The sequence below is a fragment of the Chinchilla lanigera genome, unplaced genomic scaffold, assembly GCF_000276665.1.
Source record: "Chinchilla lanigera isolate Chin_1 unplaced genomic scaffold, ChiLan1.0 scaffold00143, whole genome shotgun sequence".
Lineage (NCBI taxonomy): Eukaryota > Metazoa > Chordata > Mammalia > Rodentia > Chinchillidae > Chinchilla > Chinchilla lanigera.
The window spans coordinates 2,104,952-2,129,283 of record NW_004955544.1 but is presented as its reverse complement, the minus strand read 5'-3'; the positions used below and the strand labels follow the sequence as shown (position 1 = coordinate 2,129,283).

At 42.4% G+C, this 24,332-nt stretch overlaps 1 protein-coding gene and 1 long non-coding RNA gene across 2 annotated transcripts in view; one reads left to right on the top strand and one right to left on the bottom strand.

Annotated features, from left to right (window-relative positions):
* LOC106147332 overlaps nt 1-11,279 on the bottom strand; it is a 181,708-nt gene extending 170,429 nt beyond the window's left edge. The window contains exon 1 of the long non-coding RNA XR_001232176.1: nt 11,157-11,279. This is a non-coding gene — a long non-coding RNA (uncharacterized LOC106147332). The remainder of the gene's footprint in view (nt 1-11,156) is intronic.
* Nucleotides 11,280-11,453: 174 nt separating this feature from the next.
* Nucleotides 11,454-23,798, top strand: LOC102006165 (cytochrome c-type heme lyase). Its single transcript, XM_005411390.1, has 7 exons — nt 11,454-11,616; nt 12,136-12,291; nt 15,634-15,782; nt 17,398-17,546; nt 18,838-18,957; nt 21,662-21,748; nt 22,329-23,798. Exons 2-7 carry the CDS (start codon nt 12,180-12,182, stop codon nt 22,525-22,527), a joined length of 816 nt encoding a protein of 271 aa, XP_005411447.1. The 5' UTR covers nt 11,454-11,616; nt 12,136-12,179; the 3' UTR covers nt 22,528-23,798.
* The last annotated feature ends 534 nt before the right edge of the window (nt 23,799-24,332 follow it).

The window sequence follows — 24,332 nt, the reverse complement described above, 5'->3', positions numbered from 1 at the left end:
AACTTGTTGAAGTACAGCCACACCCCTTACTTTACATATTATTCATGGCTGCTTTCCTGCTACTATGGCAGAGGTGAGTATCTTGCACAGATATATGGCCTATAGAGTCCAAAATATTTACTCTATAGCTCTTCACAGAAAACAATGTGCCAATTCCTGAGTTAGACAAACATATGATGGTTTATTTTATCCACAAAATAACACCACAAAGTCAGTATTCTTATCACTTCACTCTGGAGGTAGTGGAGGCTCTGAGAGGCAAAGTGACAAATATATTCATATAACTGGCAGGGAGAGTCCAGAGCAGCCCCTTGATAGCAGGAAAGGGTGTCCTTTCCTGACCCCCCTCACCACCAGGCTGACGGTTTTTCTCTTAGGACTCAGAATTGTGTATGGATGTGGCTGGGAGCCCGAGGCCTGGGGAAGTTATCTGGCTCACACAATGGCTTCCCACAATTCTACCAGCTCAAAGGTCAAAGACTATTGTCACTTAGTCCAGAACATTCCTTCATCTCGCACCTTATCAGTAGTGACTACAGTTATCTTAGGATCCTTGATTTCTTCACATCTTGTGGTTGTTTTTGGTTTATGTGTTATGCCAGGGCATGTGTTTTATATGAATAGGATTTACATAGAAAATAGATCACTCACATTAAAGGAGCCTTGCAAATAATTATGTAGACCTTAAGGGGTTTTCAGGGATAATTTTGAGACTCAGAGTCCTAAAAGTAATTGTTGGTGTTTCTCATTATTGGACAGAATATATTCCCTTCTCCATGTTTGGTATCATACTGATCGAACTGTCCGTACTATACGAGTAAGATGGTAATGTGATTATTTTATGTTCTTGTTTATAGGCATTTGTCAATAGAAAATAGTTCCAAGATCCTCTCTGAATTAGCTCAGGCATTTTTCAAGTTATTTACATAAGAATCTTGAAACCTTTGATTAGGACAATGGTAGAATCTAAGAAAGCGAAGGGATTGATTTTACTATTAGCTAATGGATCACTTACGATTGCTCACCTGGTTGCTCTTCCTATTTATACTGCCAAATTATTTACCTGCGGATTCATGCTCGTCTCGTTTGTCCAGCATCAGTTCCTCTGAAAAAATTCCTCTCTTCTGTTTCATGTTGTCTTAGGTAAGCTACCTATCACAATACTCCAGGCCTGGCCAATCAGGTTGCCCCACCTCCCCTAGACAGTAATTGATCCAGGGGAAAGAATGAGACTCAGAGCAAATTCCCCAAAAGCTGAAGAAGCTGGGGGAGAGGCCCTCACACAGTGCTGCTTTGAGGTGAAAGATGGAAGCAGAGCATCTGGATCCAGCTCTCCCCAAGGCTTTACTCATCCCCGGACTTTCTGGGGATGTGAACCAAAAATGCCTTTTTCTGTTTAAACTTACTCAAGCTGGACTTCTCGCTTAAAATGCAAAATGTTCTCACTAATAAAATCTATTCGTAGGTTATCTGAATATCCATCAGAAACTTGTATCGGCAACTTCCAGAAGACACAGCCTACTAAGCAGCGGGATCCCTAAGCCCTTATTCTAGCTGCAACCGTAGAACACTCAGTTGATCCCTAGGCCAGGTTGTAAATCTTCAGAAAAGGACAGCCTTTGGGGCATGAGAAGTGATGATTTCTTGGATGACTTCAGGTCTGCCTTCTTTTAGGTACTAAAGGGCATTCTAGACGTGACTTCTTGAATTATACATCTTCCTGTACATTAGCCCTTCTTGGAATGGAAGCAGTCCATATCCTTGTGCTGATGACACTTTATTCAAGGCAATTTGGGGAAAGAAGATTGAGTAGGATTAATGACTGCCGTCCCCCCGATATTGATCGTGCCTGCTGGCGTGTGATAGTAAAAGTCTGGTGCCAGGCCTGGTACACTGCCAATCACCTCCTAGAAAATTGGAAGGGAAAAATAAAATTCACAGTATACCACGAAGGGGCTGCAAAAGAGATATATTTTACTTCATTGTTTTCCATAGGCTATCTTCCTGAACCTGTCTAACACCTCCTCACTAGACTCTTTAACCATCTCTTCAAGTGTTAATTCTCACTCAGAAGTTCCTAGGAGAAACTACAATTTCCCTCCTTCCCCCTCAGGAAAGGTACCGACCGTGGCCCACCCACACCAGCCGAAACTCTTATCCAAGAGGCTGGGAGATACCTTAATGCCATTAAAACAGTGCGCTTACATGTGTTGCAGGTAAAGACAAATAAGTACCCTTCTTTGCTGGATCTTTCCTTTGCAGTTTAACTTGGCTTCCTGTTTCAGACTGAAGGGAATTAAAGTAAATTCTTAAGATGCACAAGGAAGGAAAGCTCTTTTTGTAAAAGGCGGCCCGCCAAGGTGCTAATTCCATCTCTGGTAGATTTGTCTCCAGACTGTGTTTCTCATCCAGGAATTTCTGTGAGCTTGGTGGTTTGCACATCCAAATCCCAGCTTTGAATAAATAAACCAGCTGAAGTGCTCCGTTGCCTCAGGGATTAGCAGAGCAGTTTCTGAACCTCCACCGCCCCCCAGTGGCCATTTCTTAGATCTTTTTGTTAGAGACTTACTCTAAAATTTAGGTTATGGTTTTCCTTCTTTCTAAGAGCTGGAGAGAGGGAAGGGTGTGGGAGAAGAGGGAAGGGGAAGTAAAAAGAATGAAAAGATGTGCTATGTACATGCACCAACGGCCTACGATAAATGTAATCATTATATCCTGGACAAATGTACTAATAAAAAACAAAGTTAATATATATTTTTTTAATTCTCACATTGAAGATTCTGAAGTCTTCATGTGGAAGTGTAATGGTAATGTGGAATTAAGCCACTGGGTCACAGGTGGGTAAGATGTAGCATCTACTTTCATGGTTCTCAAAGTAAAAGAAACTTCAGACTTTTAAATCGGGTCTTCATTCAGAGGCTCCGTTCTTGCAATATGGAAACAACCGGCACCAAATCTTTAAATCCAGAAAACTCTCACCAGCTGGATCAAAATGACCTAGACACGTTGCCTAGAGAAGAGAACTTACTCAGGCACAGCTATTCAGTATCATTTCTGAAAAACAAAATGTGCATAATATGGGCTTCCAAAAATGCAAAGCACAAACTGTGTTGAGGGAGAGATACCACGTATACGTACGAAATAGCCAAAGAGCACTTTCATAGCATAATACATTTACACATTCATGTCAAATACAGACAGTGATTTTCGGTGGCTGGTATAAAGAACTCTGCCTTGTCTTTCAGAAGAGGCAGAAGAAAAGTTTAGGAAAACCAGCCTAGAAAAAAAGGCATATCTTCAACTCAAAACATGGAATGTCCTTGCCTCTCTGCCAACAGTGGAGTTAGTACTTAAGCTTGTTTTTTCAGATACAGTGAATTCCTTTGGTTCACCACCTGCCATGCTCCACCTCCACACCCCTTTAAAATTAAAGGCCAGGCTCAGAGTCCTTTAAATAATACTAACCCAGCTCTAAACTCCTACACACCAAGCACTACTGTCAATGCTAAACCCCGAGGGGAAGTGTGTGGACTTCAGCATCCTTTACTCAGATCTTATTTCCTTTCCAGCCAGAACATTCTTCTTCTGTAGCACCTCTTTCTTCTCATTTTTGGAAGGCAATTTTGTTGTTGCTGTTGTTGCTGTTGTTGCCAAGAAAAGGCTTCACTGTGTTGCTCAGGCTGGCCTTAAACTCCCAGGCTCAACTGATCTTCTCAGCTCAGCCTCCCAAGTAGCTAGGACAAAAGGCGCAGGACTTCAGAAGGTAGTATCCGTCGAATCTCCTAGGTTCAATAATTCTAAACCTCAAATGTTGAGGATCTCAATATTAGTATCAAGGTAGACTCTTTCTCATTTTTTATATCTACCATACTATAACACATAGAAAATACACAATGATTTCTTTTTAAAAATATTCTAGCAATTTATTGAAAGAAATTCTCCATGACAAAAAGGCTCAAGGGTCTTTGAAATAACCCAAAAGACAAACAAAACAAAACAGAACCACCAGTAACACTAAGCATAGGAGAAGCTCCGTTTGTCCAGTATTGACCCTTATTTTCCTCTTGTTTTCGTTATTGAGATTTCTATAGGAAGCTTAAAAGGCACAGGAGAGGGCAAAGCAAAGAGAGAAGGACAGAAGGACAGAGGAAGATAAGGAAAAGGAAAGAAGGAGGGAGATACAGGGAAGTAAAAATGATAACGAGGTAAAAGAAATTTAGAAAAGCAAAAGGTTTTACAATGACTCAATATTCTCTAATAAACATCACCAACAATTAGTACTCATTGTGCTCCTTAACAAATGTCCTAAGTACACCTCTAAAGTTTTTATCAGTAACTTTAAGAAAAGGTAATTTATTAACAGTAAGTGGCTTAAAGCAATGGCTTTCACAGTACTTCACATGGCATTTTGGGAACTAGAAAGAGTGTTTCTCCTGTTAAAATACTAGTCCCCCAATGTTCAACATCACCGATCGTCAAGGACATACAAATTAAAAGTACGCTATAGGGGCTGGGGATTTAGCTCAGCGGCAATAGCGCCTGCCTGGCAAGCGCAAGGTCGTGAGTTCGGTTCCCGGTACCGGAGAAAAACCAAAAAACCAAAAAAAAAAAAAAAAAAGTACGCTATGTGTGTGTACAAGTCTGTCAAAATGAAACCCATTGATCTGTATAAAAATGAGGAAAAAGCCACAATGAGACGGCTCCGCACTCTTGTTATAAGGGGTATCATTAAAGATGAGAAGTGTTGGTGAGGATGTAGAGAAAAGAAAACCCTGTGCACTGTTGGTGGGAATGCAAAAATGTACAGTTTTCAAAAACAGTATGGAGGTTCCTCCAAAAATTAAAAATAGAACTACCATGTGGTCCAGCACTCCCACTCTTAGGGGTATATCCAAAGGGGGGGGGACCAGTACCTTAAAGAGATATCTGCACTTCCATGTTTGTAGCATACTATTCATAAAAGCCAAGAAGTAGAGATGTAAAGAAGAGATACGGGAATTGCGGTATACGTACACAATGGGAATCATTAAGCTTTTTAATATGGGAAATCCTGCCACTTTTAACAACATGGGGGACATTACCTGGGGGACATTAACATAAGTGAAAGAAGGCAGCATATAAAAACAAATACTGCATGATCTCACTGCTATGAAGAACCATTTTAGAATGTAACAGAAGTGGGTTTGAGGAAAGGGGAGAAAAGGAAGAGTAGAAGGAGAAGTAGAATAAAAATGATGAAGAAGTGATATGTATGTGTACCGACCCCCAAGATGAATGTAATCATTATATATCAGAAACATACATTAAAAAAATAAAATTTAAAATGTAACAATAGAAAGGTGATTACCAAGAGCCAAGGAGTATATAAAATGGGAAGATGGTCATCAGGAGTAAAACGCTGAGTTAGAAGGTATGTACATTTTGGAGATCTAATGTTCATCATGGTGATTGTAACTAATAACAATGTACTGTTGACTTGGAACTTGTTAGGAGAGTAATCCCAAGTGTTCTTAGCACACACACACACACACACACGCACACACACAAGGTAACTATGAGGTGATAGATATATTATCTTGATTGTGGTAACAATTTCACAATGTACACCTATATCAATAACATCATGTTGTATACCTTAAATATATTTAACTTTTATTTGTCAAGCATATCCCAATAAAACTGAGAAAAATAAAACAAGAAAAGATTATAAATTTAAGGCACATAAGAATTACTCAAAGCAAAACTCCTCAAAATAAAAATAAGAAATTTAGAAAATATTTCTAAGTCATACTTTAGAAAAAAGATTAATTTTCTTATTATATAAACAGTACTTGCAAATCAATAACAAAAAGCAATACACCGTGTTGATGAATGTGTGGGAAACAGATGTTCCTGTGGGAAGTGTCATTTGGTGTAACCTATTAAGGAACATTTGGAAATATCCATCAAAGTTTCAAGACATTCACCTTGACCCAGTTATTTCAATTGCAGGTATTACACAGATGTGTTCACACAATGTAAGAAACAGTGTAAGTATAATACAGGAGAAAACTGGAAACAATTTAAATTTGGTTCAATAGTAAGGGGCCAATTACAAAAATTCTATTAGTGCATATGATGGCATAATGTACAACTGGTAAAGAAAAACAGAAGGGAGGCTAGGCATGGTGATGCATGCCTGTAATCCCAGTATTCGGGGAGGCTGAGAACATTGGATGTCCGAATATGGAAAATCCCCAGATATTTTACCTGAGTGAAAAAGGGGGAGAATGGCTATTCTATAGCAACCAAATATTTGCTACACTGGAATAACCCTTATGTAGCCCTTCTTATGCTCCATAGTAACTTCATAAATTAGCCACAGTAAATATAATTATGTGAGATGTGTCTGTCTTGCTAAATAGAGTATTGGTGGGGCAGCCGAGAACATGCCCCATGCATCCTCTGGCCTCAGAGGCCAGCACCACATCCAGCTCAGGAACTCAGGAAGTGTTTGTCTGTCAGCTTGCATGACAGATTTCAGACTTGCAAGGCCCTCTTAGCTGTGTGAGACAATTCCTTAAAATCCCTTTAAAACACACACACACAAAACACACACACACATACACACACACAGACACACACTCTAATGATTCTGCTTCTCTAAATAACATTGACTGACACAGTAAAATAGAGATCTGGGTATGAAGGAACATCCCTCAGATAACCCTACACCCTAAGCTTTCTAAGAACATGGTTGCCACTGTTTCTGGTGCAATGTCAGGGGCAGTGTTACTAGGCAGGTATATGAACAAACTGGCAGAGAGCCTATGAAGCAAACGGAACAACTAAGATATTTTAGCATTTGTGTTAAGTGTTTCATGCTTTATAATTTGCAATGTATCACTTTATATATCATGTCTTTTACGTCAATGCATGTGCATGAGTGTGTGTATATGTGTACAAGAGAGAGAAAGAGAAAAACTTTTGCTGCATCCCGATTATACCTTTTCAGTATTTTTTTATACAAAGCCTGTATATCCTTGGGGTTTACTCATAGGGAAGCCATACAAGAGACTAACATCACAAGCGTCTGTACCTACTAGGATTCAAAACTTAGAATATGAATTTCAATATCCCTTAAAGTACATTCCTTAGAAAACTTTCATGTGGTAGTGGTAGAGAACGGGTAGTCAGCTTGTCTTTTGTGGCTTTAAATCTTCAAGTCCACTTTACAGTGAGTCCAAACCACTTAAGAAAGCCTTCCCTTCTTTCCTTTATAGCCATTTATACCTCACCTTCTTGATTTTCTTTCCACTTTTACTTCTTTCTAATTTATTAATTTATCATGCTTACAGTAAGAAATAAAACCACTAAGGAGAAAGGAATACATTTAGGTTGGCTACTCCAGCATTATCTTCCCAGTAGGGAAATCGCACTAATGTCAGAAGGTTCTTGGGTAAACATGGAATGAGAGCAAAGAAAACCGAATACCTTGAAGGACGATACCATCGATTCTTGCAGCTATAGCATCTAACCAGATCTGATGACTTCTATTTCCTTATCTGCAACCAGCTCTGCTCAGATAACTGTTATTCTATTAACTTCCAACCCTAAACTCATCTTGCCCCCAAACCTGTGTATTTCTGAAATCAATAGTCATTTCTTTACAGGATAGCTAACATAGTTGCTCTACTGTCTTCTATTTCTTTGCTGAAAGAAACTATCAATGAGTCCTTGATTGATCAATATTGCATGTCTCTATCTGTTTTCATGAGATACCACTTTGAGGATATCAATATGTAATACAACAAGCATTGTTAACTTCCTATCATTTTCTTTGTAACTCTGTATTGTTTGTATTGTTCTTTTGCTATTTTGTAAAAGGTTGTCTGTCTGTTAATGTTTTCCTCCTTTTATTTTTAAAATAAAAAAAACTTGTGGCAAGAACTGGGTCACCAACTTAATCACGATAACCCATAATTCTTACTACTGTATCATAGTATGTTTCCCCATTTCAGCTTCAAAATCTCTGTCTTAGTCACTTTCCTTATCACTGGGACAAAAATATCTGATACTCAAGACTTAAAGGAGGAAAGCTTTACTTTGCTCACAGATTTTAGAGGATGCAGTCAGCTGGCTCCCATGCAGGAAGGGAATGGCGAAGGGGTAAACTCTTCCAAGTCACTCACCGTGAACTGACTCTTCTTCCCGGGCCCCACTTCCTGAAAGAATAGTCAGCTATGGATTTATCAGTGGATTCAACTACTGAGTATAGCACCTCCATGATCCCAATCACCTTCTAAAACCCCACCTCTGAACACATGAGACTTTTGGGGGACATCTACATCTAAACAGTAACAAGGACTGCATTGGTTTGATGCAGAAGAGAAGGGGTAATAAGTTAAATCAGAATGAATCAGTCCTACTCTTGATATTTAGTACACGTGCGTGTGTGTGCGCACACACACACACACACACACACACACACACATAGCCAAGCTGAGGAAGTAGGAGTTCATGCTCTAGCTGCTAGGTATCAAAGGGAAGAAGTTTTGGCCTTTGGTTTTCCCAAAGTAGAGTTTCTCTACTTTGACATTACAGCCAGATAATTCTTTGTTGCAAGAGTCTTCTTGTGTGTTGTAGGGTATTAAGCAGTATCCCTGGCATCTTCCTGCTTGTTGCTATAGCAGCCTGTATCACCAGTATGATAGCCAAAAATGGCTCCAGACATTGCCAAATACTACCTGGATGGGGGCAGCAAAATCAACCCTCGTTGAGAAGGATGCCATAAAATGAAGCACAGCATAAGGAAAAAATAGTAAAAATACAGTAAGATTTTGTATTATCCAGTTTTTGGGGGGGTGTCTCAAAATATATGCCACATATACAAGGGAGGACAACTGTACATACAAATATATACAAAAGCATCTTGGAATTTGAAAATGTGATAGCCCCAAAAACCTAATACAGTGGTTGGGAATTTTTAAAATTTCCTACAAATAAGGCAAACTAGAAAAACATAAAAACATATGAGAAAATACAATAAAATTAGATTTTCAGCCTGGGAATCCCCCATATGAGTAGCAAAGACCTAAACAAATAGGAGTAAATCAGAGAAAGGATAGGTATCCCTAACATGAAGAATATGGCTTTCCAGATTGAATGGTCTCATCTAGTACCAAATGAATGAAAGCAAAGAGGCCCAGATCAAGGCACATCTTTTCAGGTCACTTGGAAGAAAGAGAAGCTTTGAAAATACTGAGGAGGAAAAAAAATGACCCTTGACTTCTTTGCAGCTAAACGGAAACTAGAAGACAGTGAAGTAGCACCTTTACAATTCTGAAGGCTGTGTTTTCCAGATCTTGAATTATACACCCAAATCGCCAAGAAATCAGGGAGGTAAAATGCACATATTTTGGTGTTTTCAAGATCGTAAAGCTAATGTGCTCCCCCTCAAAATACAAAAATACGTAGCATCCAGGAACCACAGAACCAACATGTGATAAAAAACATGAAAGGGCATCCCAGAAGACAACTAGTACAAGTCCAGTGCAAAAGAGTGTGGATTTGGGCAGTGGCGAGGATATAGTTCTTACCTAGGACAGAAATCTCAAGGGAAAAATGAAACCTACAGAGTAGTTGATATATTTGAGTGCATCATGGAGATTTCTAATGCTGATAGGAAATGTAGGGACATTCATCTACAATTAAACAATAAGTAAACAGCAAGGCAAGCATTAAATTCTAGCAAAAAATATAACAAAAAAGAAACTCTCTAGTCATTATATGACTTAGCCACAAACAACATTTTCATAGTCACAATAACAAACACTAACTCCCAATTTATCCAAAAGTATATATTATTATTGGCATGGAAGACAGAACAAAATATGTTTCTGTGTGCACCTATGTCAGGAACAAAGAGGGGTGAGGTTGAAAGCATCAAAATCCCATTGTTAACCACCTTCAGTGATGGAAATTAACTGATACTTTCAAACTGGAGTGTGTGTGTGTGTGTGTGTGTGTGTGCGTGTGTGTGTGTGTGTGTTGATGTACACATCAATATTAGCATGTTCTTTGAAATGCAAAGGTACAAAGCAGAATAGTTAAAGAGCAGTAAGTGTTTGCCTTCAGAGTGTGGGAATTGGACATGAAGAAATTTCCACCATAGTTTCCTTGCCCACATACAATTTTTCATTTAACACTTGGCTTTAGTATCTCTTCCTGTATAAAATATTGCTGGCACATACTCTTCCCTTTTCTATCCACCCCCTGCTCATCACCCTTACAAGAACCACTTCCTTTTACCCCAGAAGGGTCGGCATGTACATATACAGAGATATAAATATGGTTATTTCTTTTTATGTCTGTCTCTGTCCTTAGCAAGGGCTTTTGCCCTTCCTTGTGCCACAGACCCTTCCAGAGTTTGGAGAAATCTATGAAAGTATTTTCAGAATAATGTTTTTAACACACATACAACAAAATACAAGGAACTACACAAGAATCCAACTGTACTGAAATAGGAAGTTGAGGAAGTAGGCTGGAACCAAAATGTTCCCCTTCGTGGAAGCTGATTAAGTCCATACCCCCAACCGCCTCCCTTATCCGGGTCTCATACTCTGAGGCACTATACACCTGCCCTAATCACTGCATGGCCAGGTATCAAACTGTTGGAATCAGCCCCTGTACTCCAGCCCCTGTACCGCTGTAGTCCCTAGGCTAGCTGAAGTTATTCAAATTAGCCAGTCTTAAACCTGTTTCTCTGTCTCAGTTGTTCCTTTCCACAGAAACCATAGTAAAGTCTTCTCCACAGATTTTCCTTCTCCCTATGCCTTGTGATCAACACTGGTGTATCCGCATTCTCCCCTCACAGAATTTGTTGCGTACATTCCTGATAGAAGCAAATGCTAAATTTCTGTTGGAGGTAAATGAAAATACACACATCCATGCCCACACACCCAGTTAAGGCGGCCTTGGAGGCAGAATCCTGTCTTGTTTATTTTTACATCTCTAGAGCAAGCCACGGCGCTGGACACCTATTGATGTTGCTGGAATCATTGCTAGGACTTGATTTATCATTACATATAGCCTACATGTATTGAATTATAATACTGTACCTTATAAATAGATATAATATGTGCCAATTAAAAAATAAAAATGCAAAATTAAAATACCTGATGACATTTTTAAAAAGCAGCAATTTAAAAATTCTCCCGAAGCACCCCGTCGGCCGCTGAAAGTATGTATAGTAGAGATCTTTCTAGGGAAACCTCTGGAGCCCACGGAATTCTGTCTGACAGGCCTGGTGAGTCGAAAAAAGGCGCCCGACGATGAGAGGCGGGGCTACAGAGGGGCCCACACGATGATAGGTCAAGACGCGGAGGGGGCGGGACTTGTTGGCCTTGAGTGACGGAAGCCCCTTCCCTTAGGTCGGAGGCCCGCCTCCACGAGCCCGGAAGTCCCGCCTTGGGTAAAGGAAGGAGAGGAGCGCTAGAGCGCCGTCCGTGACCGCGGCGATAGCGGTGACCCAGTGAGGAAGGCAGCGGCAGGCGGCGGCCGGTCGTTGCCTTTTGGACTCGGGCTGGCGGTTAGAGGCGGTCCAGGCGGCTTGGGACAGCCCTGGGGAGGACTCAGGTGCCCACGGGGATGTTGGCAGTGACCGGTGGGGTTTGAGGACCGCGGGCTGGAGCAGGTGGGGCGAGCGGGCTTGGTGCGGGGAGGCCTGGCGGCGCCCCCCGCCTGCTGCTGTCCTTTCCTCCCTGCCCTCCTCGGAAGTCCCGTTCTTGTGCCACTCTGCGGGCTAAAGCCCCGGGACTGAAGGTCGAGTATTGGATAGTATGCCTCCCCTCCCCCACGGCGCCAGCACCCCACTCCCCCAGGCCCCCACACTGTAACGTGGATTCCAGAAACCTCCCCGCATCACCCGCCAAATTCCCACTCTCTTAGAAACATGCCCCGGGAGGGCGTCGTAGATTTCAAAGAAGTTCCCAAAAGGGGTCAGTGTATTCAAAGCGATGTCTTAAAGTGAGTATCCTGCCCTGGCAGGTTCCCAAAGGATGACAAAAAGGAAGAAAAGAGTTCGCCAGGTTAAGAGTAACAAGGGGCTACTCCGATTCTCGGCATCGGTATTAATTTGTCTCTTTACTTTGGCAGCTGGACATTTAAAATTGTTTGGAGTCAACACTTTGGTTCCAGCCATGGGCTTGTCAGCATCTACTCCCACTGTTTCAGTTCAGACCTCAAGTGCTTCAGATAATCAGACAGCATCACCACCTTCAGGATGCCCAATGCATGAAAGGAAAAGTCAAGGTAATTGACCCTTTGTTGAGACAATTAAAACAAAAGAAAATTCTCAGGAGGTCCTAAAGGAAGGGAGTATAGGTGAGGCTCATAGGCCTGGCAGAGGGGCACTCTGAGGCCAGTCCTGATTTTAGCACTTTGGAGCTGTGTGATTTACACAAGTTACTTCCATAAGTCACAGTCTGTTATCTGTAAGATGAGAGGGCAGTATGATGTTAGTATTTCACAGTTATGATGGTTGTGATGGTGGCGAGTATAATAGTTGCTCCATAAATCAGCCCTGCCTCTCTGAAATTTATCTGTGTGACTGTATCAGTAGTTTTCAACTAGAAGTGGGAGGAAGTCTCCATGGCCAGGAGCTATATGCCTATATTGGGAGACTTTCAGTTGTCACAACAGAGAGGAAAGGCACTCCAAGCTTCTAGTGGGTGGGGACCAGGGGTGCCACTAAACATTCTAAAATGCACAGGACTGTCACCTGACGAAAATCATCTGGCCTCAATTATCAAGAATGCCAGAGTTGAGAAACCTTGGCCTAAATCTAGCTATTTTAGTAAATAGACTTTACTCCCATACAAGTTACAGTACTCTTCTATCTAAAAAATAAGCTAGCCGGGCGGGGTGGCACATACCTGTAATCCCAGCACTTGGGAGGCTGAGGCAGGAGGAGGATCGTTTCGAGTTCGAGACCAGCCTGGGCTACAAAGTGAGCTCATAGCCAGCCTGAATACACAGCGAGACCCTGTCTCAAAAAGATAAAACAAAACAAAAACAAATGAAAAATAAGCTATTGAGCCAGGTGTGGTGGTGCATGCCTGTAATCCCAGCACTCAGGAGGCTGAAGCAGGAGGATCAGGCTGGGGCAGGAGGATCATTGCGAGTTTGAGACCAGCCTGGGCTACAGAGTGAGCCCAAGGCTGGCCTGAACTGAATAGTGAGACCCTGTCTCAAAAAGACCAAAAAAAAAATTTTGCCAGGTAGACTTGTGGTCCATTCTTGCAGTGCAAGGGTGAAAATGAAAAGGGTATCTTTTGCCTTTAATTGGTGCAAGTCTATTGTGCATTGTTCATAATTGTTTGGCTTGAATCTGTAAGAAATGAGGGGCAAAGGTGACGTGTGCTTACTCAGTGTTGTTGCTTGTGGTATAGTCATTTATTCCCCCAGCCAGCCAGGTCACTGCCCATTCTGTGCCACCCACTGCTGGGTTTCCTTTGTTTCTGCGCTAAGAGAGTAGCATTGAATAGGACAGACAGAAACCCTTTACTTAATGGGGCTCATATTCTCATCTTAATCCCGTGTGGCAGATTTTCCCTTTTATAGTCAATGAAACTAAAGGTCAGAGTTACTGACTGATATGCTCCAAGTCACACAACTATTAAATGACAGAGCCAGTGACAATTCTGTGACGTTGAACAAGAGCAGATGCAGTACTACTCTGGCGTTTCTTCCAGGAATTGAGACAGATCAGACAAAGCAGGTGTGCTTCTGTGTTGAGTGTCTGTCCCCAAAGAATTCAGAGAATCTTCTCTTGTTTTTATTTAATTTTCTATCTGTTGTAGAGAGTTGTTATTGTAAATTATTGACATTACTAAAGAATGAAGGTATTTGTAGATCAAAGGGGCTATTGCTTATATAATGGGAACAGTGTAACAGTCATATTCTAACGCCCAGTTGGGATCAGTATCTCAGAAAGAATTGATGTTTTGAATGGTAGGGAGGGAAGGTATAGCTTGCCTATTTTTACTTATAAAGTGGGGTGCCTGAGAGTAAGGACCTGGAAAGAGAGACTAAGGAAAGAAAAGAAAGGAAATTCATCTTTTCTATATCTGGCATCCAATCTTCAGTATATTCCATAGTTCCTGTTGCAACCTAAGACAGGTGTTGTGGCTTGTATAGATGTCCCTCCAAAGCCTTATGTAGTCATAGATGGGGCTTTTCAGAGGTAGCTACATTTTTTTTTTTGTCTTTTCTTCCGATACCAGGAATGAAACTCATGACCTTGCGCTTGCCAGGCAGGCACTTTGCCGCCGAGCTAAATCCCCAGCCCAAGAGGTAGCTAGATTTAAGGTTTGTGATGCTGTGATTAAGTGTATGATGCAGAGATTAAGGGTATTCAATTACTGAATTAGTCCACTGATCAGTTTAGCATATTCAGGCTGTGGATAATGGAAAGGCCCACCCTGAGTGAGTGCTGCCTGCTCTAAGGGTGTATAGGTTGGGTGGATAGAAAGGGATAGAAAGAAGGCAGGCTGGCTGTTGCTGCTTCCTCAATACTTTGCTGCTTTGCTGCCTTCCTGCCTTCCTGCCTTCCTGCCTTCTGCCTGCCATGAACTGTTTCTCCTCTGCAATGCTCCTCTGCCATGCCACCCTGTCTTGGAGCCAGCCAACTATGAACTGAAACCTGTACAAACTGTGAGCTGCAATAAACCTTTGCTCCTTTAACTGGGTGTCGGGTATTTTGTCTGAGCAATGAAAAAAGTAACTAAGACGACAGAGATTCCATTATACAGCAGCTGCTGTGCTGGGCCACAGTTCTGCAGGTGACTCTCCTCTCTCCCAACTTTAAGACTAGCTTCTTAGTCTCCATGCTTGCCTGGGTCAGCAGCCTGGATCCTTGGGCACTGATTCCCCTTTCTGGCATTCCACTCATTAAACTCCAGTCTTCTCCCTTAAGAAGTATCTGAGTCCTACTTGGGTTAGGGGTCATTGTCTTTAATATCAGCCTTTTCTTGCTAAACTCTTGCTGTCTGCCAATAAAGAACAGTGCCTTGGCCAAGTGGACCTTTCCTATGCCTTGTTTTAGTCTTGGAGTAAAACACAAGTAGAGTGGTGCTGAGGTTTTTCTCCAGTAGCCTCTCTGAAGTCTCCTCTGCTCATTTTCTTCTGTCGCCAATGTCTAAGAGAGTGCATCAGAAAAGGCTGCTTGGACTGCAGCTGCCTCCTCACTGGGCCTGAGCTTGTCTGGAAATAAGGAGTGGAAGTCAAGGAGACACGGTGAATGTGGCCCAGCCCCTCCCTAAGTTTCTCCCACAGATGGCATCTGCTGGCCCAAGCAGCAGCCTTCTAGCCTGTTTCAGACACTATGGCACCGCCGTGCATACGCTTGCATCTGCTGAGATTTTTTGGTGTATTTCTGCTGGAAATACGATACAGGGAATGGGAAAGTAAGTTTACAGAGCCCTCTCATCTTTAGCATTTTTGAATATTAGCTAGCTTAGTTTTTGCCAGCTTTAAATAGAAGAAACCCAGTTTTTCCTATTTTAGTCAGAACTTCACCTTTTGAGGGCCCTAATCAAGAGAGGCGGATGTCACGCCTTCTTGGTAACACCATTTTAATCTTGATTATTTCAGGCTGTCCAGTAAGTGGGGAACCATCTGGTCCAACTAGTGACAGCAAAACTTACTCTGTGCCTGCCCACCAAGATCGAGCGTATGAATATGTGGAGTGCCCCATTACTGGTACCAGGGCCAGTAAGGAGAACCTGGATCCTTCAAATCTGGTAATCTATGCTCATCTCTTCTTTTTGGAACATTTTAAACAGAAATGTTTTCACAGTCTCCAGAGACAACCTGTGTACTATGTACTGTATGCTGTGTGGCTGCATCCCTGGCCTCTGCCCACTGGATTCCAGGAGGACATCAGGCAAAATGTGGTGGCCAGAGATGTCTCTAGGCATTGCCTGGAGTGCCCCCAGCAGACCGCTCGTCTAGATTATCCCTGATGGCTTAGTGGTTTAGAACATGGAGCTTTTAGAATCTGACAGAGCCAGACTCTTACCCCAAGGGATGGTTTTATGTCATGAGAATATGAACAGCAGCTGACTTTTCTTTAGGAATTTTCTGTAGTGTTTAAACCAAGCACCACACATTTTCTTTGTCAGCCCCATGACAGCTTTGTGTAATATTGTTAGTGCCCTCGCTTTACAGCTGAAGATACTGAGAGTGAGAGAGTGAGCAGTTGCCTGCACATCACTCAGCTAGGTATTGGCAGAGCCAAAACTGACTCACACGCACCTCAGCCCTGTGTCCTTAAACACGGTGGTGATAATCCTGGTAGTGCTTACCACACTGGGCTCTCCTGTCATTATTCCAATGCGGGGCCTTGTAGTGGCTACGCTTTTGCATTATTAATGTGGAACTGGTAGAAAATCCCTCGTACTGCTGATAGGAAAAGAAGTTCTAGGCCAGTGGTTCTCAACCTGGGGTGATTTTGTTCCCCAGGGGACAGTTGGCTATGTCTACAGACAGTTTTGGTTGTCACAGCCAGGGAGGAGTGGTACTAGTGGGTGGAGGCCAGGGATAGTACTAAATGACCTACAGTGTTCAAAATAAGCTTCCACAGCTAAAAGCTGTCCAGCCTTAAAAGACAGCACTGCTGAGGATGAGAGACCCTGCCTAGGTTAGATGTTGATGTAATAGCATTGCTCACCCCTGCGTGGGAGAAGGGATTTTTCCTATCTCTGCTCTGGCAGTGGGGAAATAAAAATGCCCATGTATTCTATGCTCAGCTGAAAGGGGGAAAACATCATCGGGATCATAAAAGTAAAGAATGTTTAAAAAGAAAATAGCATTGTACACATTGTCTGTGAGACTACCTCAAAAGAGTGAAGAGTGAATAGTTTTTGAAAATCCTGTTATGAAAACGTCTTTAGAAATGCCTGCGGGAAGTGGTGGCACACGCCTGCAATCCCAGCAGTCAGGAGGCTGAGACAGGAGGATCACCATGAGTTTGAGACCAGCCTGGGCTACATAAGTGAGTTCAAGACCAAACTGAACTACATAGTGAAACCCTGTCTCAAAAAAAAACAAAAACCAAAAAACGTTTTTTTCCTTGGTGATGTTGCTTCTAAGTTTGTCAAAGGAAAGAGATCAAAAGTCAAACCACAAAGTTTATTTATCATTTTTAAGAATTTAGGAAAAACAACTTAAGTATTCTGACTCTTCAAAACCAAATATCAGAGAGGTTTGAAATTTTGATGTCACCCATTGAATGGGGGTTCTGGACTTCGCACAAAATGGGTTGCTTTCTGCTAAGTACTTACAGTAATCATATTACCTGTTTTTACTTTGTCCATATTTATAACATTTAAAAAACAGAGTACTTGTCTTCTTCAGATGCCACCACCTAATCAAACACCAGCCCCAGATCAGCCATTTGCGTTGTCTACGGCCAGAGAAGAATCATCCATTCCAAGAGCAGATTCTGAGAAAAAGTGGGTTTATCCTTCTGAGCAGATGTTCTGGAATGCGATGTTAAGGAAAGGGTGAGTGATCCTATTATTTAGAACATAATTTGCTCATCAAATTTGTGTGAGAGTTAAATGTTAAAAGTGGTTTTTACCCCCAAATTGTACCATAAGTTTTTTTATGGGTAATCATTTTATAATAATCCATGCAATGATCAGACCCATCAAAACGTAAGTACAAGGTCAGTGTTCAGAAAAACACAATGAACAGAATGTGTATATGTGTAAGATAGGGAGCGCAGGGAGAGAGTTATTATAAAGAACTGATTATAGAAGTCTGAAGACCTCTAGCCAGCAAGCTAGAGAACCAATACTTGTCCAGATTCAAAGCCCCAAGGACTGGGAGAGTTAATAGTGTCAGTTCCAGTCTAGAAACTGGCAGGTTCAAAACTCAGGAGGAGCTAGCATTGTCACACAAATCCAAACACAGGAGAAGACTCATGTCCCAGCTCTAGCAGTCAGGCAGGAGGAGTTCCATCCTACTTTCGTTACATGTAGGCTTGTGACTGAGTGGATGTGGCTCACCCAACTGAGTAGGGCAATGTGTTTTACTCAGTCTGCTGGTCCCATGCTAATCTCACTCACATTACCCTCACTGACATTCTAGAACAGTGATGGCGAACCTTTTAGAGCTTTCAGTGATACAGCCCACTGCGGCGTGTGTGCCATAGGTTTGCCACCACTGTCCTAGAATAATGTTTCACCATATGTCTGGGCACTGCATGACCCCATCAGGTTGATGTGTAAAATTGTTCATCATAGTGAGTAATAGTTTTTTAAAGTAAAATACTACTTTTTACAGGCACACGCCTGTAATCCCAGCACTCAGGAGGCTGAGGCAGGAGGACTGTTGTGAGTTCAATACCAGCCTGAACTACAAAGTGAGCTCAAGGCCAGTCTGCACTGCATAGCGAGACCCTGTCTCAAAAAGACAAAAAACCCCACTACTATACAAAATGCCTAGGAAAAGTTGGTGACTTATTAATCAGCAATCCCAACTGAAAAAGTGTCACTTTAAAAACGGCTGGTTCTCTTAAGTTTGGCTTTTGGAGACTGTGAAATGAGATAAGGTGAAACTTTAATCTTTGATTCCAGTGTACTTAGGTATAGTAATGTTGGATTTATACCACTGCTCCAGTCTTGAGAAAGCCTGGAAAATTAGTCTTAGACCCATTAAATTCTGAGAAAATGAGCATTCTTAGTTCTTTTATAAAGAGTAATGTTTAATAAGTCATTATATGAATATGTGGATTAACTTCTTAACATTGTCAGTAGAATTCGTCAAATTTTACCAAATGTCCTTTTGTAGGTGGAAGTGGAAGGATGAGGATATCAGTCAGAAAGACATGTATAATATCATTAAGATTCACAATGAGAATAATGAGCAGGCCTGGAAGGAGATTTTGAAGTGGGAAGCCCTTCATGCTGCGTAAGTATGTTTGAGATCTTAAAAAACATTGCAACATCTTTCTTATTTCGTTCCAGCTTTCTAGGGTTTTAACATTTAACATTTTATTTAATTAATTTGTTATTCAAATAAAACATTTGTGTAGCAAGCATGCTGCAGTGACAATTATTATGGGACAGATTGCGACTTCTTAGGTTAAAAAAATAGAATTATTTTATTCAGCTGTGCACTCGGTGGGTCCAGAACGTGGAAAGGACAGAGCAGAGATGCTCCCTGACATCCGGGGCCTCAGCTGCCTCATCAGTGGTCAAGGATGGCTCAGAGCTCTAGGCTAGAGAGGCATCTGAAGGCTCAGCTTGTGCTGGTCCAGCAAATGGTGCTGGCCACCTGCCAGAACACCTGCTCCTGGTGTCTACATGTCACTGCTTTGACTTCCACATGTCACGGCGGCTGGGTTCCAGGAGCTAGAGTCGCAGACAGCACCGGGAGGAAGCTGTGACGCCTTTTCTTGCCTACCCTTGGAAGGCCCACAGTGCCGTTGTCCTGCCCCGATTCACGCAGGAAGTCATACCTTTGTCCGTTAGAAGCAGAGTACATGGGAAGACAGCTACTGAACTAAAGTGCTGTCTGCCCTGAGGGAAATGGGAAGCATAGCTTTATTTCTTCAGCAGATTTATTGAGTCCCCAGTAGGACTAATCTCAAGGAGGTGCCTTAACAAGGGGCCCTTTTTTCATGGAAAGGCGGGAAATGTAGACAGATATGTGCTGGCAGAGGTGAGGTTCCACCTAGGTTTGTTCCGACCCTGATGCTGGCCTCCAGCCTCGAGGTGTCTGAGTCTGTGTGGGCTGGGCCCAGTCTTGGCATTCCTAGAGCACCTGATTCTGCTGCTGCTGGTTCCAGGACTCTGCTTTCAGAGGTGTAGGAGCGGACCGCGTCTGCGCAGAGAACCACCGCCTGTCATAATCGCTTCTTCAGATGGCAGATTCCTTACAGAATGGGACTCATTCGCTTCTTGACTAAAACCCAGTGACTGATTTTTTAAGGTGTTCACGTTGTTTGTTTTTAATATTTAATGTGGTTCATTAGTAGCACTTCGGCTGTCACTGACCAGGCCCCAGGCCTGGGGTCAGTGCGCAGAAAGTGGGACTCACATTGTAACCATGTTTCCATCAGTGACCCGTGGCCTGCAGGGGTGCCCTTCAGGGTTACCACACATTGTGTGCAGTGACCGAGGTTAAAAATGTGCTCTAATTAAAACCACCTGTTGGTTACTTAAAGTGTGATTATGGGGCAGGAGCAAAGGGACATTGCAGTTTGTTCGTTTCAGCTTCCTCCCAAGTCACCTTCCAGAGTTCAGGCCGAATTAGATAGGCCCTTAATACCTCATGACCGGCCCGTAATTCCTGTGTTTTGCTGCTGGGCGGCTCTCAACCACTAGTGGTACATGCATAACTGTCCCATCGGGTACCATGGGACAGTCCGATTGAGTGGTATGAGCTGCATGGTACAGTCACGCATGTATCACCTGTGGTTCAGGCTGGTGCGAACATGTTGCAAAAGTTGTGCAGAGGTCTCTAGAAAGTTTGCCTAGATGGGTTTATTTCTTTGCCTGTGATATCCTCTTGAGAAGAGATAGGGAGCCGGTTCTGACTGGAGAAGTCAGTAGCTCACATAGTCCGTAAATAAAACTCTGTTTTGCTGCTTTGGATTCTTCTCTCTCAAACTTACAGAGTCGTGGGGACCTGACTCTGTCTTTTCAAGGAGGCAGGTAACAAGATAGGTGGTCTTATGTCTGGACTGCCTCCCTGCTCCACTGGGGAAGCAGCTCCGTGACTGTCATGTGGCTAGACTGTGCCTTTTACAAGGCTCAGTACCTCAGGGCCCGCGGAGGATTGACCCCTTGTGGAGCCCTTAGCCAGGGTCTGTGGGCAGCGTAAGTGGATTCTGCCACCCCCCAGCTTATATGTGTAGGTCTTTACCAAAGGAGTGGGTGTAACACTGATTACAACTAGGTCTTAGGCATCCGTCATCATTTTTCTTTGTTTTTAAAGACTGTTAATTGGCTTCAAGTGAGATAAAAGTGCAGTCGTCCCACACTTGTCTGTGAAGGATTCGTCCAAGACTCTCAAAGATACCAAAATCTACAGATGCTCCAGTTCCTTATCTAAAATGGTTTATCATTTACTTGTAACCTCTGTAGTCCTCCTGCATGCTTTAAATCATTTCTACATTGTTTACAATATCTATGCAGCGTAAGAGCCTGTATATGTGTAGTACAGGTGCAGTTTTTTTCCCCAAATATGTTCAGTCTGCAGTTGTTTGAATCTACATGTGTGGAGCCCACAAATACAAAGGGCTGACTATGTGGGACTTTCTTATGTTTGCTTGACAGAAATCCCAGCTGACCAGTGAAAAAGGAAAGTGCTTTCTGAGAATGCACCTATCCCCCTGCTCCATGTAGAAAGGCCGTAGCTCCTGGCGGTCGTGGAGGCACGGTGCACATGTCTGGAGGAAAGGGGGAAGGTTGAAATACGCTCAATCCAGAACAAAGAGGAATGTTTGCAACAAATAGGGACAGTGTCTTGAATTGTCTTAGCCCTTACCATTCTCTATAAATGTGGTGTTGTCTAAAACACATGCTGAAAAACATATTACTGAAAAACTGGAAGATCATCTTTTTCACAGGAAAGAAAATGTTTAATAGACTTATTTGGGGGTTTCTAGGGAGTGTCCTTGTGGTCCATCATTGATCCGTTTCGGAGGGAAGGCAAAACAGTTTTCACCAAGGGCAAGAATTCGGTCCTGGATGGGGTAAGTATCTGCAGAAATGTTACATTCCTCAGAGCAGAGCCAGCTTTCTCTTGGTACCAAAACCAGAGACCCTAAGAACTACTGTTCTGTCTTCTAACACTCAGTATTCAGCTGCAGATTTCTTCTCTTTAAAGTTTGCTCATTGATTTGGCAGATTATTGGGATATAGCAGTTAGTGTACTACTGAAGAACCGAACTGAGTTCTGTATTCCTGGACCCTTCCTCTTACTCCTCTTGTCATCTTTGGGTCCATCCACTTAGCGCCCCCCGCCCGCAGTGCAGCTCAGATTCTTAGCACGTGCTCGCACTGCTGCAGGCTCAGCTGACCTTCTTTCCGGGGGTCTCCTTCCCATGGCCCTTATTCCTTTGTAGACAGATGAGCTATCACCTGATCTGGGCTTGCCACAGTTCTTTAGTGCCGTGTCCCCTTTGCACTGTAGACTGTGACTGTCTAGGTCTGACCTTCCTGGGTAGCTGTTCAATATGGGCAGCAGGCAGGTGCTGGTTCTGTCTTTCCTGCTGCTTAAACCAGGTCCCCGTGCACAAGCGGCCTTTAGCACCCACCAGCATTCTCTTCTAGGTACGAGTTGCCTTTCGACAGGCACGATTGGATCGTCAACCGCTGTGGCACAGAAGTTAGATACGTGATCGATTACTATGATGGCGGCGAAGTGAACAAGGACTATCAGTTCACCATCCTGGATGTGCGTCCTGCCTTGGATTCGCTTTCAGCTGTATGGGACAGAATGAAGGTTGCTTGGTGGCGCTGGACTTCATAACCACTGTTTGTTTGTGATGGAAAAAGATAAACTATTTTTTTTCTGAGAGGTACATTAAACTATTTCCCCTAATCTGAATCTCACTCGTGATGTAAGATCTTCAAGTGGGCAGTCACACTTCATCATTTACTTAGTGAAGGATACCTTGCGCCATTAACCTTTGAGTCATATCTGCCTTGCAGTTTGTAGCAGACCATTTTAAGTTTTCCTCCCTCTTCATCTAAGTGAGAAGCAGTCCTTCGGATTTCCCTTTATATTCACTATTGCCTGTGTAGTTCATCTAAAAAAGTCTTAACCTCTATACAAGAGCTTTTGAAAAGTGTTGAAAGTTGTCTTGTTTTCTCAGGAATGAGCTATAAAACCTGGAAGTCAGTACAATGTTCATGAACTTCTTCCTGGTCAAATATTTTAACTAAAATTTAGAAATAAGACAGTTACGCTTTTTTAAAAATGACAAGCATTTCTAAAGTCCCTACAATTTAGTAGTACTCCTGAACAGAATGCAAAAGTGTACACTGGAAGTGCATTCAGCAAGAATACGCATGTCGTAGGTCTCCAAATTTTCACTTATGTCAATTTTTCTGACTGGACCTTGTTACAGAAATTTCAACTCACCATAAAGTGGTAATGCATATATTTTTAACACATATTTTAACTTTTAAGCTTTTCCTTTTAATTCCTGTAATCCTAATATATAAGTCTGCTCCCCAGAAAGCAGGTGTCCTCATTGTCCCTAGCGTTTGACAAGTCATCCCAACTTTGAGATCCATTCCTCCCCGGCCTGGGAGCTTCCTTTGCAGTCAGCCGAATCCAAACCCTGGGAGCCTGGCTGAAGCCACAGTGCCAATGCTGATCCTCTGTAAAGCATGAGTGTATTTGGTTGTGGGTTAAAATTCATAAGAAGAGTATTTTGTTCTCAGATGTATTTACATCAGTTCCGTGTCTAAATTTTGGTTTTGTTTGAGGGAAGCTCTAAATTTGCTGTTCGAATTCTTTGTTTCAGTAGCCCGTGGACTGGTTGTTCTAATTATGGCAGCATGGTACAAATGACTGGTTTTCTTCAGTATTGATAATATTAATCTTTAATTTATCCTGAACACTGTAGTATTAAATTAGTGGATGGAGTGGGCAGTCTGAATGATTAACTTGGTCTGGATTTCTCTGTTGTGTCAGTTCTGCATGGAATTTCAAACATCAAACAATCTTAAGTTGTGCCTGTCAGAATATTTATACATTTTTAAATAAAGCTGATAGTTAACAGGTTTTGAAAATCTTTCCCAAGTAACTTTCTGAGTAATTGTATCTTCAGACTGTCATCTGTAGCATCTCCCCACTTTGAGGTATATTTTTAAGCTATACTGTGGGCTTTTTCTGGTTCTAAATGCTATTGATTGAGTATAGGATAAGACTTTATGAGAAACAACATTGTAACTGGAAACGGAGGGTAAAGCTACACATAAGGATTCACCCCAGTTACAGGGCTGTGGTATTTTTTGAGACAGACATTGTCGAAAAAGTGTCTGGCAAACTCGATGACAGGGTCAGCAGTTGTATGCACCCCTCATCACTTGCAGCTCGGTAACCTACTGGGTCCTCAGCTGCTTTGTGTCCGATCCTGCTCAGCGGTCAGGACTTCTCTGCTCTGATAGGAGTTCCCATGTGTAACTTGAATCATTTTGGATCATCTCTGGGGTTTTAAACTTCAGTCTTTTGTCTGTGGAACTAGCACTGTTCAGAATCAGAACATCTTACTGTACATCAGGCTGTTGGTGGATGAAGGGAGGTTCCAACTGGGATTGCACGTT

What these genes read in the sequence shown, in the direction of transcription:
- LOC102006165 (XM_005411390.1), top strand. Translation starts at nt 12,180, where the DNA reads ATGGGCTTGTCAGCATCTACTCCCACTGTTTCAGTTCAGACCTCAAGT. An exon ending in GCATGAAAGGAAAAGTCAAG is followed by an intron (nt 12,292 to 15,633) that starts GTAATTGACCCT and finishes TGATTATTTCAG; the next exon opens with GCTGTCCAGTAAGTGGGGAA. An exon ending in AGAATTCGGTCCTGGATGGG is followed by an intron (nt 21,749 to 22,328) that starts GTAAGTATCTGC and finishes ATTCTCTTCTAG; the next exon opens with GTACGAGTTGCCTTTCGACA.